General features: G+C 41.6%; 2 protein-coding genes across 6 annotated transcripts in view; one reads left to right on the top strand and one right to left on the bottom strand.

Annotated features, from left to right (window-relative positions):
- The window catches only part of MCF2L2 (MCF.2 cell line derived transforming sequence-like 2), a 2,082,183-nt gene that overhangs the window by 1,423,870 nt on the left and 642,853 nt on the right, over nucleotides 1–15,460 (top strand). For all 4 annotated transcript variants that reach the window (XM_078665987.1, XM_078665986.1, XM_078665989.1 and 1 more), the window contains exon 18: nucleotides 9,933–10,002. In XM_078665987.1, the coding sequence (XP_078522113.1) occupies nucleotides 9,933–10,002 (70 nt within the window). The remainder of the gene's footprint in view (nucleotides 1–9,932; nucleotides 10,003–15,460) is intronic.
- B3GNT5 (UDP-GlcNAc:betaGal beta-1,3-N-acetylglucosaminyltransferase 5) overlaps nucleotides 1–15,460 on the bottom strand; it is an 818,869-nt gene that overhangs the window by 366,658 nt on the left and 436,751 nt on the right. The window lies entirely within an intron of this gene.

The raw sequence follows: 15,460 nt of genomic DNA, 5'->3' as shown, positions 1-15,460 counted from the left end.
GGTAAAATGATCGATAGTCAGCATACAGTGGCTCTTAATAAAGTCCTAAGTTGCTCTTGACACCAATCTTCGCTCCGCTCCGCACCGCATGACAACGGCTTCCTTCCCGGTTTAGTGTCACACTTACTCTCTACTACTCACTCTCTACTAACTCTCTACTACTCACTCTCTACTACTCTCTACTATTCACTCTACTACTCTCTACTACTCACTCTCTGCTACTCTCTCTACTACTCTCTACTACTCACTCTCTATTACTCACTCTCTACTCTCTACCTCTCTCTACTTCTCTCTCTACTAGTCTCTACCTCTACACCTCTACCTCTACCTCTCTACCTCTACACCTCTACCTCTCTCTACACTCACACATATACACATATATATATGCATATGCCTTTATATATATGTATGTGTATATATATACATACATATATAAACATATGTAATCTGCATATCTATATAAATACAAATATAAATGCATGCATACATATACATATATTCTGAATGTTAGCACTCTAGTTGCTAATTAGATCACTGTAGTAAAGCTACTGCTCACCAGGGAAGTTTGCTGATGGTGTTCCAAGTGCATGTTTCAGTCTGCATGTCAGAATTTCTTTAATGAAACAGAAGAGGATTTGAGAAGTCACTCAAAATCTGCCCTAATTTTTCTTTCTGAAGCACTAATCATACGTTCTATGGCAAAATGAGCCCCCTCATTTTGCTCCTTTTTCAATTAAATGTTTTCAGACTTACCACTTCATTCCAATGAAGATGGCTTCTGGTGTGCCATACTTGTCATAAGTAAGACTGTTAGCGCTCTAGTTGTTCTTTAGAACACTCTGGGACATTCTGTCATTGGGCTATACTTGGGCTACATCTGGGTGATATTTGGGCTACATTTAGGCTCTTTTGTCTCTGGTGGCCATCTTGGGAGACTGCATGTCAGAATTTTTTAATGAAATAGAAGAGGATTTGAGAAGTCACTCAAAATGTGCCCTAATTTTTCTTTCTGCAGCACTAATCATACTTTCTATGGCAAAATATACCCCCTCATTTTGTTCCTTTTTAAATTAAATGTTTTAAGAGTTACCACTTTATTCCAATCAAGATGGCTTCTGGTGTGCCATACGTTTGTCATAAGTAAGACTGTTAGCGCTCTAGTTGTTCTTTAGAACACTCTGGGACATTCCGTCATTGGGCTATACTTGGGCTACATCTGGGTGATATTTGGGCTACATTTGGGCTCTCTTGTCTCTGGTGGCCATCTTGGGAGACTGCATGTCAGAATTGTTTTAATGAAATAGAAGAGGATTTGAGAAGTCACTCAAAATGTGCCCTAATTTTTCTTTCCGGAGCACTAATCATACTTTCTATGGCAAAATGAACCCCCTCATTTTGTTCCTTTTTAAATTAAATGTTTTCAGATTTACCACTTCATTCCAATCAAGATGACTTCTGGTGTGCCATACTTTTGTCATAAGTAAGACTGTTAGCGCTCTTGTTGTTCTTTAGAACACTCTGGGACATTCTGTCATTGGGCTATACTTGGGCTACATCTGGGAGATATTTGGGCTACATTTGGGCTCTTTTGTCTCTGGTGGCCAACTTGGGAGACTGCATGTCAGAATTTTTTTATGAAATAGAAGAGGATTTGAGAAGTCACTCAAAATGTGCCCTAATTTTTCTTTCTGAAGCACTTATACTTTCTATGGCAAAATGAACCCCCTCATTTTGTTCCTTTTTAAATTAAATGTTTTCAGACTTACCACTTCATTCCAATCAAGATGGCTTCTGGTGTGCCATACTTTTGTCATAAGTAAGACTGTTAGCGCTCTAGTTGTTCTTCAGAACACTCTAGGAGGCTGTAGTAGAACACAAAGGAATCAACTGACAGTCTCTGTCCTTGTTGTATGTACATATTATACTGAGAATGTCAAACTTCATTCTCACATGACTGAGAAAGATAATGTGAATTTACAGAAAATATGCTTTCAGTTTAGCTTGTAGATCCCCTTCCAAACCACTGTGGGAAAAGCATGAGATAATAGTTTTCTTTCAAACATGATTCATGATATCCCAGCAGAAGGCTTTTTCACATGGTAAAATCACCTTAGAACACACCACAATTCCTAAAATGAGTATGGTACCATCAACAAATGATTTATAATGTAACTATTAACTACAATGCTTTTTAATGAGGTGCTATCATGTATATTGGTCCCAAGATGGCTGCCAACACTTCTTGGATGAAGTGCTGACAAGCCAATCAGATCTCACGATGAGATGTGTGGTTAGGCTCCGCCCAGATATATATGTGTTTTTGAAGTTAATTTTCATAAAAACCACTGGAGCAATTTTCACCAAAAAGCACTTCTGCGTACCAGTCCCTACAATTTTGCAAAGTTTGGTGTAATTACATTCAGTGGTTCGGGCTGTAGCCTTGTCTATTCGTCCTATGGAAATTAACATGGGGAAAACACGTTTTGGGACCCCCCTTTTTCTCGGCCCCCGCATGACGAATCCCCCCGACACTTCCAGGGAAGAAGCGGAGCGGAGCTGGCCTAAATTTTGGAAAATTACACGCAAATTCCTCAACCGGCGCCAAAGTTATTCCCAATAGAATGATGCGGATTTCCTATGGTAGCTAGGTCCTAACTATATATACCTACTGGCTATCGCCAGTAGGTAATATATATGTATAATTTTTTTTTACAACAAACAATGCAGCCTTCCAGACATAATAGGCTAAACAATGCTGTAAGATCTTGTCTTTGCACATACACAAACAAAATCGGGAAGACCAAAAGACACTTGAACTGCTTTTAATGAACAGCAGAAAAGTAGTCCTGCCAAGGGAAAGGCGTGCATTGTTAGCCCATAAGCTGCAGTGCAACCTCAAAAGCATAGAAAAGTAAAGCAAATGTTGAAAACAAACAAAAAAAACTGGCACTGTGCCTTTAAGGCAGCCAGGGCCTCTAGCTTACCATCATGCCTCAGGGGTGACAGTTAGGTCAGTTTTTCTTTGCGGAGACCCGGAAGTCGGGCACAAAGAGATGACATTTTTGGATCATTTGCCTGGGGAGGTGGGCGGATTGCTTATGACTTTGATGAGGATACCCCTGGAAGAGAACTAGAATGATAGGTATGTAACTTATCTTTCTCGTCCAGGGGATCCTCATCAAAAGTCATAAGCACTTGAACCGAGTAGCAAGCCCATTCCCTCGCCCAGAGGGCAAACGAGTACCATACATGACAGTAACATCTAAGAATCAATTCAAATGACTTTAGAATTGAAATAAATTCCTCAAGTAGGCTTGGCCTACTTATATCTGCTCTGGAATCAGAGTTGAGAGAATAGTGTCTCGTGAAAGTGGGTACCGATTTCCAAGTGGCTGCCTTGCAGATCTCAGCCATTGGTACATTGTGTAGAAAAGCCACTGTAGCCGCTTCCCCCTAGTGGAATGCGCTTTGGGAGAAGCCAGAAGTGGTTTATTTGCCAATTGATAAGCCAGCTTGAAGCAAGACACTATTCATCCTGGAAATGGAATGCTTGGAGACTGAGAAACCTGTTCCGATGGCACCATAGTTTAGAAATAACTGATCAGATGGTCTAATGGTCTTGGATTTATCCAAGTAGAATTTCAAAACTCTTTTAAGGTCTAGGGAATGGAGAGACCTTTCCGCTGGCGTAGATGGATTGGGAAAGAAAGACGGCAGTGATATAGTTTGACTGACATGAAAATCCGACACTACCTTCAGAAGAAAGGTGGGGCGGGTCCTTAAAACCACTCTGTTGTGATGGAAAACCATGTACGGTTCTTTGGAACAGAGCAGTTGAATCTTGCTTACTCTACAGCTGAAGTAATTGCCACCAAAACGGCGGCCTTTCCATGTAAGATGGTGAAGGCTCGCCTGATTTGACCAAATGTAGGTGATCAGGTAAAATTACCTCCTCTTGACCCTTAGTAGGCTGAAAACCATTACGTATACACCTCAAATAAAATCTTTTCTATTTAAAAGAATATGAATGTCTTGTGGAAGGCCTTTTGGATTCCCTCAAAATGTTCACACAGTCCTGAGGGACATTTAGGTGGCTGTACTGGAGGACCTCAGGAGCCATGCTGCCAAGTTCAGCTACGGATGGTTGGGCTGATGAATCCTCCTGTTTATTTAGGACAGAAGGTCTGGTCTGCATGGAAATCTTCTGTGTGGACACGAGAGGTGTAGCAGGTCCGGGTACCACCCCTCAGGATCTCCTCCAAAGGAAACACTTGTCCTACACTGGAGTCCAGAATAACCCTCCTAAGTAGTGAACTTGATTTCTCCATATTTTCATGAAGGCTCTGGTGATGCAGTAAGTTCAGGCATATTCAATAGTGGTTTTTCACCATTTGCGATGAGCCCTTCAGAAGCCAGTCATCAAGATATGGGTAGACGAACAGACCTTGGCGACGTGTTGCTGCGGCTACCATTGCCATGCATTTTGTGAATACTTGAGGATCAGATTTCAGGCCGAACGGTAGGACTCTGTACAGATAATGTGTTGCGCCTACCATGAAGCGTAGAAACTTTCTGTGCCTTGGTGCAATCGGGACATGGACGTAAGCTTCCTGGAGATCTATCGATCACATCCAATCCCCTTTTTGAAGATGTGGATATATTTGATGGAGCACCAGCATACAGAACCTTTCTCGTTGGATGTTTTTGTTAGGGAAACGAAGAACCAGAATAGGCCAGCAACTCTCTTTTCGACCCTTCTTTTGCACCAGGAAGTACCTGGGGTATACCCCTTTTCCACGCTGTGCTGGAGGAACCCTTTTATTGCCAATTTTTGTAGGAGAGTGGATACCTCCCGAGGCAACAGCGGCAGTTGGTGAACTCTTGACTTCACTGGGGGGATGCCCTTTGGAAGGGCACGAAAACGTAGTGCATAACCATTTTGTAGTATATTCAGCACCCACCGATCCTTCGTTATTTTGCGCCACTCGTTTACATGTCTGGAGATACTTGCTCCCACTGGAGTGGGCAACGGCGACAGAGGAAGTGAACGTTCATTGTTTGCCGGTGTCCTTGGAAGTTGAAGAGCACTGTCTGGGCGCTCCTCTACCTCTGAAAGGGCGACATACCCGATAGTGAGATTTGGCCTGATGATACTGCATGGGTCTTCTTTGCAGCCGCAATAATCACCGATTCTGGTGGAGGATCTGACCTTAGGAACAGGGGATCTTGTTCTACTGGTCTATATTTCTTTAAGATCCTTGCTAGAGCCGTTTTTATTGTTGCTGGAGTAAGGAAATTGTCGATGACTGGTTGTAAAAGACCAGGAACTAATGGCAGCAAAGGCCTTGATGCGGACCTCTGATGCAGAGTCTCAAATATATCAGTTGTAGATTTCTGAGGTGCAGACATCTCTGTTTAGCTTTTGTGCTCCTCTAGATAGGACAATAAACAACAAAATAACTGCCAGTACTGCTACTTATTCTTGGGGCCTTTTTTAGAAGGCGCGTATTGACATATAACAATATATACAGTAGACTTCTTATTCTGTCTGAAATAAATCTTTTAGTTTTATTTTCTTATTTTCACATATCAAAACAATTTTTCATTTTGAACGAGTTTTACATTTACAAAAATTTACATTTGCACCTTACAATATCCATATGTATGCACACTCACTATTTCTCACACTCTTCCCATACACACCTACACGGATCACTGACATAATATCGACGGACAGAATATCTACTAGCAAAAATATCGATGCCAAAATATCGACAGACAGAATATCGAGTTTGTATCTACAAACAGGTAAGTACAAAAATATTGAGTCAAAAATATCGTTTACACAAATATAGTTTATTAAAATATCGACTTTATTAAAAACAGTGTTAAATTAAATTAATAGTTAAAATGAATGACTAAAATATACTTTAAAATACTTAAATTAACTTATAATAATTAAATAATTAATAAAGGTTATAAAAAAATTTTACAATCATATTTGTTAAAACATATATATATAGTAACATTATATAATTAAATAATATCCAATATTATTACCGTAGGATAGCAGAAGTGTAAAAAATACTATTCCCACTCCAGTGAGTGCAACAGTAGGGAAAGCCTTGGATAGCGTAGAGGTAAAAATTACTATTCCCACTCCAGTGGGTGCAACAGTGGGGAAAGCGTTGGATAGTGTAGGGGTAAAAATTACTATTCCAACTCCAAAGAGTGCAACAGTAGGGAAAGCGTTGGATAGCGTAGGGGTAAAAATTACTATTCCCACTCCAAATAGTGCAACAGTAGGGAAAGCGTTGGATAGCGTAGGGGTTAACATTACTATTCCCACTCCAGGGAGTGCAACAGTAGGGAAAGCGTTGGATAGCGTAGGGGTAAAAATTACTATTCCCACTCCAAATAGTGCAACAGTAGGGAAAGCGTTGGATAGCGTAGGGGTTTAAATTACTATTCCCACTTCAAAGAGTGCAACAGTAGAGAAAGCGTTGGATAGCGTAGGGGTTAAAATTACTATTCCCACTCCAGTGAGTGCAACTGTAGGGAAAGCGTTGGATAGCGTAGAGGTAAAAATTACTATTCCCACTCCAGTGGGTGCAACAGTGGGGAAAACGTTGGATAGTGTAGGGGTAAAAATTACTATTCCAACTCCAAATAGTGCAACAGTAGGGAAAGCGTTGGATAGCGTAGGGGTTAACATTACTATTCCCACTCCAGGGAGTGCAACAGTAGGGAAAGCGTTGGATAGCGTAGGGGTAAAAATTACTATTCCCACTCCAAATAGTGCAACAGTAGGGAAAGCGTTGGATAGCGTAGGGGTTTAAATTACTATTCCCACTTCAAAGAGTGCAACAGTAGAGAAAGCGTTGGATAGCGTAGGGGTAAAAATAACTATTCCCACTCCAGTGAGTGCAACAGTAGGGAAAGCGTAGGATAGCGAAGGGGTAAAAATTACTATTCCCACTCCAGTGGGTGCAACAGTAGGGAAAGCGTTGGATAGCGTAGGGGTTAAAATTACTATTCCCACTCCAGTGGGTGCAACATTAGGGAAAGCATTGGATAGCGTAGGCTTTAAATTACTATTCCCACTCCAGTGGGTGCAACAGTAGGGAAAGCGTTGGATAGCGTAGGGGTAAAAATTACTATTCCCACTCCAGTGGGTGCAACAGTAGAGAAAGCGTTGGATAGCGTAGGGGTAAAAATTACTATTCCCACTCCAGTGGGTGCAACAGTAGGGAAAGCGTTGGATAGCGTAGGGGTAAAATTTACTATTCCCACTCCAGTGGGTGCAACAGTAGGGAAAACGTTGGATAGCGTAGGGGTAAAAATTACTATTCAAACTCCAAAGAGTGCAACAGTAGGGAAAGCGTTTGATAGCGTAGGGGTAAAAATTACTATTCCCACTCCAGTGGGTGCAACAGTAGAGAAAGCGTTGGATAGCGTAGGGGTAAAAATTACTATTCCCACTCCAGTGGGTGCAACAGTAGGGAAAGCATTGGATAGCGTAGGGGTAAAATTTACTATTCCCACTCCAGTGGGTGCAACAGTAGGGAAAATGTTGGATAGCGTAGGGGTAAAAATTACTATTCCAACTCCAAAGAGTGCAACAGTAGGGAAAGCGTTGGATAGAGTAGGGGTAAAAATTACTATTCCCACTCCAGTGGGTGCAACAGTAGGGAAAGCGTTGGATAGCGTAGGGGTAAAAATTACTATTCCAACTCCAAAGAGTGCAACAGTAGGGAAAGCGTTTGATAGCGTAGGGGTAAAAATTACTATTCCCACTCCAGTGGGTGCAACAGTAGAGAAAGCGTTGGATAGCGTAGGGGTAAAAATTACTATTCCCACTCCAGTGGGTGCAACAGTAGGGAAAGCATTGGATAGCGTAGGGGTAAAATTTACTATTCCCACTCCAGTGGGTGCAACAGTAGGGAAAATGTTGGATAGCGTAGGGGTAAAAATTACTATTCCAACTCCAAAGAGTGCAACAGTAGGGAAAGCGTTGGATAGAGTAGGGGTAAAAATTACTATTCCCACTCCAGTGGGTGCAACAGTAGGGAAAGCGTTGGATAGCGTAGGGGTAAAAATTACTATTCCAACTCCAAAGAGTGCAACAGTAGGGAAAGCGTTGGATAGCGTAGGGGTTAAAATTCCTATTCCCACTCCAGTGGGTGCAACAGTAGGGAAAGCGTTGGATAGCGTAGGGGTAAAAATTACTATTCCAACTCCAAAGAGTGCAACAGTAGGGAAAGCATTGGATAGCGTAGGGGTAAAATTACTATTCCCACTCCAGTGAGTGCAGCAGTAGGGAAAGCGTTGGATAGCGTAGGGGTAAAAATTACTATTCCCACTCCAATGAGTGCAACAGTAGGGAAAGCGTTGGATAGCATAGTGGTAAAAATTACTATTCCCACTCCAGAGAGTGCAATAGTAGTGAAATTAAATACTTCATATATTATTTCACGTATATAAAGTTTTCTTTAAATATTGATACTTTTTGTGATGCCACTCTCTCGCTCTCTAACTGTCCTTGTTTTGTGTACAGACCTGCTTCTAGGAATGACAGAAGCCAAACTAGAATAGGACAGACTTCTAAAAATGTATTTAGAGATATAGACAATGTAATAGGTAATACTGTGTCCTGGAGGTCTGGATCACCTTGACTGGACTGTCTGCTTTGATGAGCCAGTCTTCCAGATACTGTGTGACAAGGAATCTTTTGCAGACATAGACAGGCTGCAACTGCTATACATTTGGAAAATGCTCGAGGCAACTACTCCAGTCCGAAGGGGAGTACTGTATGATGGATATAAAACCTGCTTTGAACAAGCCATAAGAACTTCTTGTTCTTCTTTGAAACTGGAATGTAGAGGGACAAATCGTGTAAGTTATCTGCACACAACCTAGGGGGTTATATGTAGCGAAATGAAAACATGCAGAATTTCTCTCTTTTAATCCACTTGATGGCAAATCAAAAATCCAAAATAGGCCTCACTTGATGGCAAATCTCAAATCTAGAATAGGCCTGACTTCTCTTTTGGGTCTTTTCGTTTTTCCACACTAGGCAGTATCTCAAATAGATGTCTTTTTCCATTTGAGGGGGCTACTTCTATTGCTCAATTTCTTAGCCTAGAAGAGGAGTTACCTGCACAAGTTGTTCAGCTGGTTCCTTGACATTGATATGTATGGAACAGATGGAGGAGGGGCTTTGAATCAAAGTGAGCAGCTTTCTTGTAGAACAGACAGGACCCATGTGTTGCTCGTTGAGGTGTTAAGATATTCATCTCACCCCACCCAATGACGTGGAATACAGAAGAAGGGGAAACAAGTAGTCATGCCTAGAATGTATATGGGGGTAGTCCTGATGAGTTGAAAGACTTCTTTCTGGAACTGCACCTTTGATGGTAGATGTAGTTTAGGTGTTGCTGTTGGAACTCATACAACCATAATCATAATAACAGTGGAAATCTTTGTGGCAGAATGGAAATTTGAATAATTTCTTCTTTCATCCAAGGCAATATCTTTTAATGCTTCAACGTTATTCCTCAATTATCTCCTGATCAGTATACTAGCCAAAATGAGAAGAGCAAGAGAATGACAAGGTATTTCATTTTAGCTTGGCATCAGATTTCAATGTTGTGAGGGAGTATGATCTTAGTGTGATACCATGACAGCAGCCTGAAACTACAAGTTTGGAGAGGTGAAGAGAATGCCCTTTGCATGAGCTGTTGAAATGGTATTGAAAAAAACAGTGGTAGTCAGAAAACTGTGTATAAATTAAATGTCTTCACATTATATGCACCTGATACAGTATGCACCTTCATTGTTATTTATATTATAATAATATAATATCAAACAAATGGTCTTTAATGTGTACAGAATTAATTAGCATTCAGTATTTTCTTATCTTTTTTTTGTAGCATTTTTCTGAATGAGTTAACAAATTGCATAGAAAATCCAGATTCACTTGGAACATGCTTTCTAAAACGGGTAAGAGGAAATAAAGAATAAATATTTGCCCAACGTATGACAACTGCATGCATCTTCAGTAATGTACTTCTGCAAATTAATGTTTGATTCCTTTTTCTAACGAGTTCAATGTGTGTGTACTTGACTAACTAGAAATTAAATGTACAAAAGGAATACAAATGTTCCCACTGTAATATATGACCTTTATTATCATAGTTGTGTGTTGGGAGGTGCTATGATTCACAAAAGGCAAAACCTTGCATGGGTCATGATGCCATCAACCAAGATAATACATAATAAATTACACTGGGCGAATGTGCAAATATAGTTCATGTAATTGCTGTCCAGTAAATATGCAACCATATACTGAGTACAATAAGTTAAATCTGTACAGTGAGGTAGACTCACAATAACTAAGCTTTGCAAGTATAGCCCAGACGTTGTCTTCCCTCAACTGCTTTTAAAATGGAATCTGTATGACAATAAGCATTGTTTTCTCCAGTCATTTAAGTTGTTCTGTGATAATAACATGGAATTGTGCACTATAATAATAATTGAGTCCACATAGCCAAATAACACATATTCCAGGTGTACTAATAAACGTGTGTTTGTGTGCGTTCACTGAAAAAAACAAAGGTTAAAGTGAAGTTAAAATTAAGATAAAATGTCAGTAAAAACTAACATTTTATATCACAGAAATTCACCTTTTACAGTTAACTAAAGTAATAACTTGACCCATCATTAATGACAGTGTTGTCATAAATGTTGTCATTTCAGATTTCATCAGTAGTTTTCAATGATGTCACCACACGTCATGAATGATGTAATACATGAGGTTATAAGCAGTGCATGGCAAGTGTTCGAGTTACAGTTACTCCAGTTACCTATAACTGATGAACATAAGTGTAAAATGTTACGTTTTTACTGAGAATTTCTTCGTGGCATTGGGTTGTGAATTTCGTAAATGTTTTCCTTTTTTTTTTATATTGTGGGTTCCCCCGGTCTCTGTCCTGCCCCACCTATTTTTTTTTTTTTTTTGGGTGACTGAGACTGAGTCCCCAAGTCCTGAAATGGCTTCTACATCATCTTTGATCTTTTCTTTTTATCTGCTCATCCCACAGTTCTAGGGCGGCCTGAAATAAAGTACTGAACAGATTTACACCAAATCACAAAAAGCATGCTTCCTGGGTAAGATATGGCTTTCTGCCACATTTGGTGTAATTCCGTTCAGACACTTTGGCTGTAACGCTGTTCAATTTTCTTATGGACAATTGCATGCGGAAAATGTGTTTTGGGACCCTCTCCCTTTTTTTTCTCCCACACTTGACAGATTACCCTGAAACTTTCCACGAAGGAGATGAGGTGATGAACCTGAAAGTTTTGTGAAAATTCGTCAGACGAAGTCAAAGTTTTTAGGAAACCAAACAATCTATTTCTATGGAAACACGGTCCTAACTATAACTATATATTGGCGACCACCAATGTGTAACACATCATGTTTTGGTGCTTTCATTGTACAAAAGGGTGCTGTCATTTGTATATCAACCCATATTTCGCAGGGAACCATGAAATATGAAAAATGTCAGGGTTATTTGAGTTATGCAACATAGGAAATCAAAGTTATCTAACTTATGCAGCAACAATGCTAATTATGCAGCACATTCTGTCACTATTATTTTTACCCATTTGAGATAGAAAAAACATTTTGGTAAAATCACAAATTTTCCAAATTATGTGGCACAAGCTGTAAATCCATAATTATGTGGTAAAAACTTAGAATCATCTAAATTGACTGACCCTCACCAATGACCACTTTTTATTAGAAATGAATTCAATAAAGGTAAGCAATGCCTACAAACAAGTTACTTACCTTTGGTAATGCGTTTCCTGGTAAATATTCTCTATAGAACCGCAGATTTGTCACATTTAGAATATTCACTAGACTGGATCCAGACATTTCTACAGCAGTGGTCCCTCGCGCCACTTGGTGGCTCCATGCAGCTCCACGTTGGCCTCATTCCAGCCCAGAAGTGATGGATTTCGGAGCCGCAAATAAGCACCACCCCTCCACATCAGCCTCAGTTTCTTGCTTGACACTTTCCACACTGTTGGACATGGAGCACAAAAGCAAATGCCATTACCAGTGTAGAGATCTCTAATTTGGAGCTTTTTGGGTGGTTAAAAGAGGCCACTCCACAGAGGTGATGTGGGAGGGTAATGAGGAATCTGTGGTTAGATAAGAGCTTCCACCAGAAAGAGCACTGAAGAAGGTAAGTAACTGGTTTATCTGATGAATAATTGTAACCGCAGATTCCTTACCTTTAGACTAGATACCAAAGGAGTACATCTTAAAGGTGGAGAGTCTGTGGAGTGGGCTCAGACCATATAGTCCTGCAGGTCTGAATGGGCAAAATGCTCTTCTTACCAGAGCTAGCTGTGACGGAAGTGGCGCTTCGTGACCAAATGCACTGACGCCCACGTCATAGCCTGACAATTGTAAAGAACAGGCACTCCGCCTACAAGTGGTAGCAGTCTTGGCCCTGATGGAGGGAACCGTCAGTCCTTTTGGAGGCTGCTTTTTGGCCGAGGCTAGACATTAATGCAGAGGACTATCTTGACAAAGTCCTTTTCTGCACTGCCTTATCTTTTTTGCACATGAGAACACCACAAAAAAATTGATTGTCTGCTAATGGTCTTTAGTGTGATCGATGTACAGGTTTTAGGCTTTTTTGAGGTCAGGCCGATGGAGGTACTCCTTCTTTTTCAAGAGTTGAGGCAGAGCATAGGAAGTTGGGGAGGTGATCGAGTGCCCAATATGAAAAAGAGTCACACCATTTGGCAAAAAAAGCCTCTTTGATCCTCAACACCAGCTTGTCTGGAAAGAAGGTGGCATAGGCAGCGCACAGAGAGGACCTGGAGCTCACTCACATGACTAGCTGAAGTAATCGCAGTGAGGAAGACAGTTTGAAAATCAGCAGATGTAAGAAGCAGCTGAGCATTGTCTTGATGGGGGTGAACATCAGGAACTTCAGAACCAAATTAAAATACGACCCTGATACCACAAATTGTTTGGGAGGGAACATGTGTGGCAAACGTTTAATAAACTGCATCACAACACGTGATTTAAACAAGGATGGTTGGTTTATCAAACACAAAAAGGCTGAAAGTGCCAGAAAATGACCTTTAATAGTGCCCACTGCAAGACAGTGCTGGGACAAAGACAAAACGAACAATAAAACATCCAATAATTCAGTTGTGTGTTTCAGACTTCCCATAAGGCAACAAAAGAGTCCCAGCACCCAGCTTGAATGGACTTTGTCATGAGGAACCTAGTAGCAAGGATGAGATATACGACCCCCAGTGGTAGATCAAACATAGTCAAATGCTGCTGCTCAATCTCTACACATGGAGGTGCAGATTAGGCATCCCTGAGTACAAGACCCTTCCCTGCTGCTGCAACAGAATATGCTCCTGAAGTGGTAGCCAGACTTGACGACAGGTGCTCATGCCCAGATGTTCTGGGCACCACACTCTCCAGGCCCAATCTGGAGCCACTGGGATGACTATGACTGGCCTGGTAGTTCTTGATCTTCTTTACAAATTGGGGCAGGAGAAATGGAGGACCGAAGGCATACAGGGGTCCTACGCCCCTATGCCTGAAAGCGTCTCTCAGAGAGAGTTCTTGGGAACGCCAACGTGCAGAAATTTCAACATTCTCAATGGTGGCAAAAAGATCCAGTCAGGGTCCTTCTCACTGTTGGAAGATGCAATGAGCCACCATGGAGTGTAATCACCAAATTGCTGACTAAACATGTCCAACTGGTATTTAAATATCTTTAAAGATTACCACATAGATGTGGCGTCATCTGTGAGAACCTGCACCAGCCTTCCCTTGAAGGTATATCGGCAACAGATTTATGAGGAGCCGGGTTTCTGGCAGAGCCCTTTTATCTCCAACTTCCCCACATTGTCCCTCCAACTCAGTAGTGACACATTCATCACCACCGTCAGCTCTGGGTGGGGAAGCCAGAGAGGTCGGCCACTGCTAAAATTGTGGTCGAGCAGCCACCACTTCTGAGCTTGTGCAGACTCCCCATAAACCTAAATGATGTCCGCTCCGTCCCTTGGAGCTGGGCCCACTGAGGCTTCAGAAGCCACAGCTGAGCTCACATATGCCGCCTAGTGAAGTAGACAAGCAGGATGCACAAGCCCAACAGGCTAAGAAGTCTCAGAGCTGCTCTGAGATCTCAGCATGAGGCTGGAATATTGTGATCATAGCCCAAATATCCTAGACTCATTGCGGAAGAGAAAAGGCCCTAAACTGCATTGTGTCCAAGGGAGCTCCCATAAAAGGAAGCCTTTGCAAAAGAGCTAGGTGTGATTTAAGTGCATTGTTCGAGAACCCCAACGTTGTCAGATTTGCCTTTGTTTGCAAGTAGTTCTACGACTGGCTGTGGCAAGCCCACCCACAACAGCCAGTTTCCAAGGTGGAGGGAAATTGGTACCCCAACCTTCAAACATGGGCAGCAACCACTGGCAATATTTTCCTGAACACCCGAGAGGCATCAGTAAGTTCTACTGGGAGCATGGGAAAGGGAAAATGTTACTGTCCAACCATGAACCGCAGGTAACGTTTGTGTAACAGCAGGGCAGGTATGTTAAAGTACACATTCTACAGGTCCAAGGTTACCATCCAGTCACAAGGAACCAGGACAACCAGAACTTGGGCCAGTGTAAGCATTCTGAATTTGTCTTTAAGTAGGAAGGCATTCAGAGAGCAAAGATTGAAAATAGGATGAAGGTCTCCATGCTTCTTAGGCACAAAGAAATAACATTAGTAACAGCCCTTCCCACCTTCTGAAGCCGGCACCTCTCAATGGCTTCATTGGGATGGAGTAGTTTCTGTCCTGTAACTCCAGTTCTGTAGTAGGGGTATCTCTGTTATAGTCATAATCTAGTGAATAGTCCCGCCCATGTGCGTGGACCCCGGAGCAATCAAAAATAATCTCTTACAGTGTCGAAAAATGCAGACCTGCACAGACACTTAAGAGAGAATTAAAGACAGATAATGCAGCCTATAACACAGGCTACACTGTCCAGTACTTCAACTAGAAATTCCACCAAAAAAATCCACAAAACAGCAAAAGCCTGTACAGATTTCCCTTGCTTCAGCAGCAAAAACCCTCTGGAATGATAGAGAGGAGGATCTGGACAGACAAGCCCCATAGGCTGCCATTATGTGGCTCAGAACAGGATACTGTGCCTTTAAGAGAACTTTCCAGAACTTCACAGTATCCCAGAATGCACTGCAGGTCCCATTTACTTTCAGTTCTTTTTGAAGGCGTAACACGCCAGACCTGTAGCATTCTTTACATGAATATCTCTCTCTCCACCGGGGAGGAGGGCGGGCGCTTATGACTATAACAGAGATACCCCTACTACAGAACTGGAGTTACAGGACAGAAACTACTCCTTCTGT

This window comes from Lissotriton helveticus, chromosome 11 (assembly GCF_964261635.1).
Source record: "Lissotriton helveticus chromosome 11, aLisHel1.1, whole genome shotgun sequence".
Lineage (NCBI taxonomy): Eukaryota > Metazoa > Chordata > Amphibia > Caudata > Salamandridae > Lissotriton > Lissotriton helveticus.
Note: the sequence above shows the minus strand (reverse complement) of the source record. Positions and strands in the feature narration are given on the sequence as shown.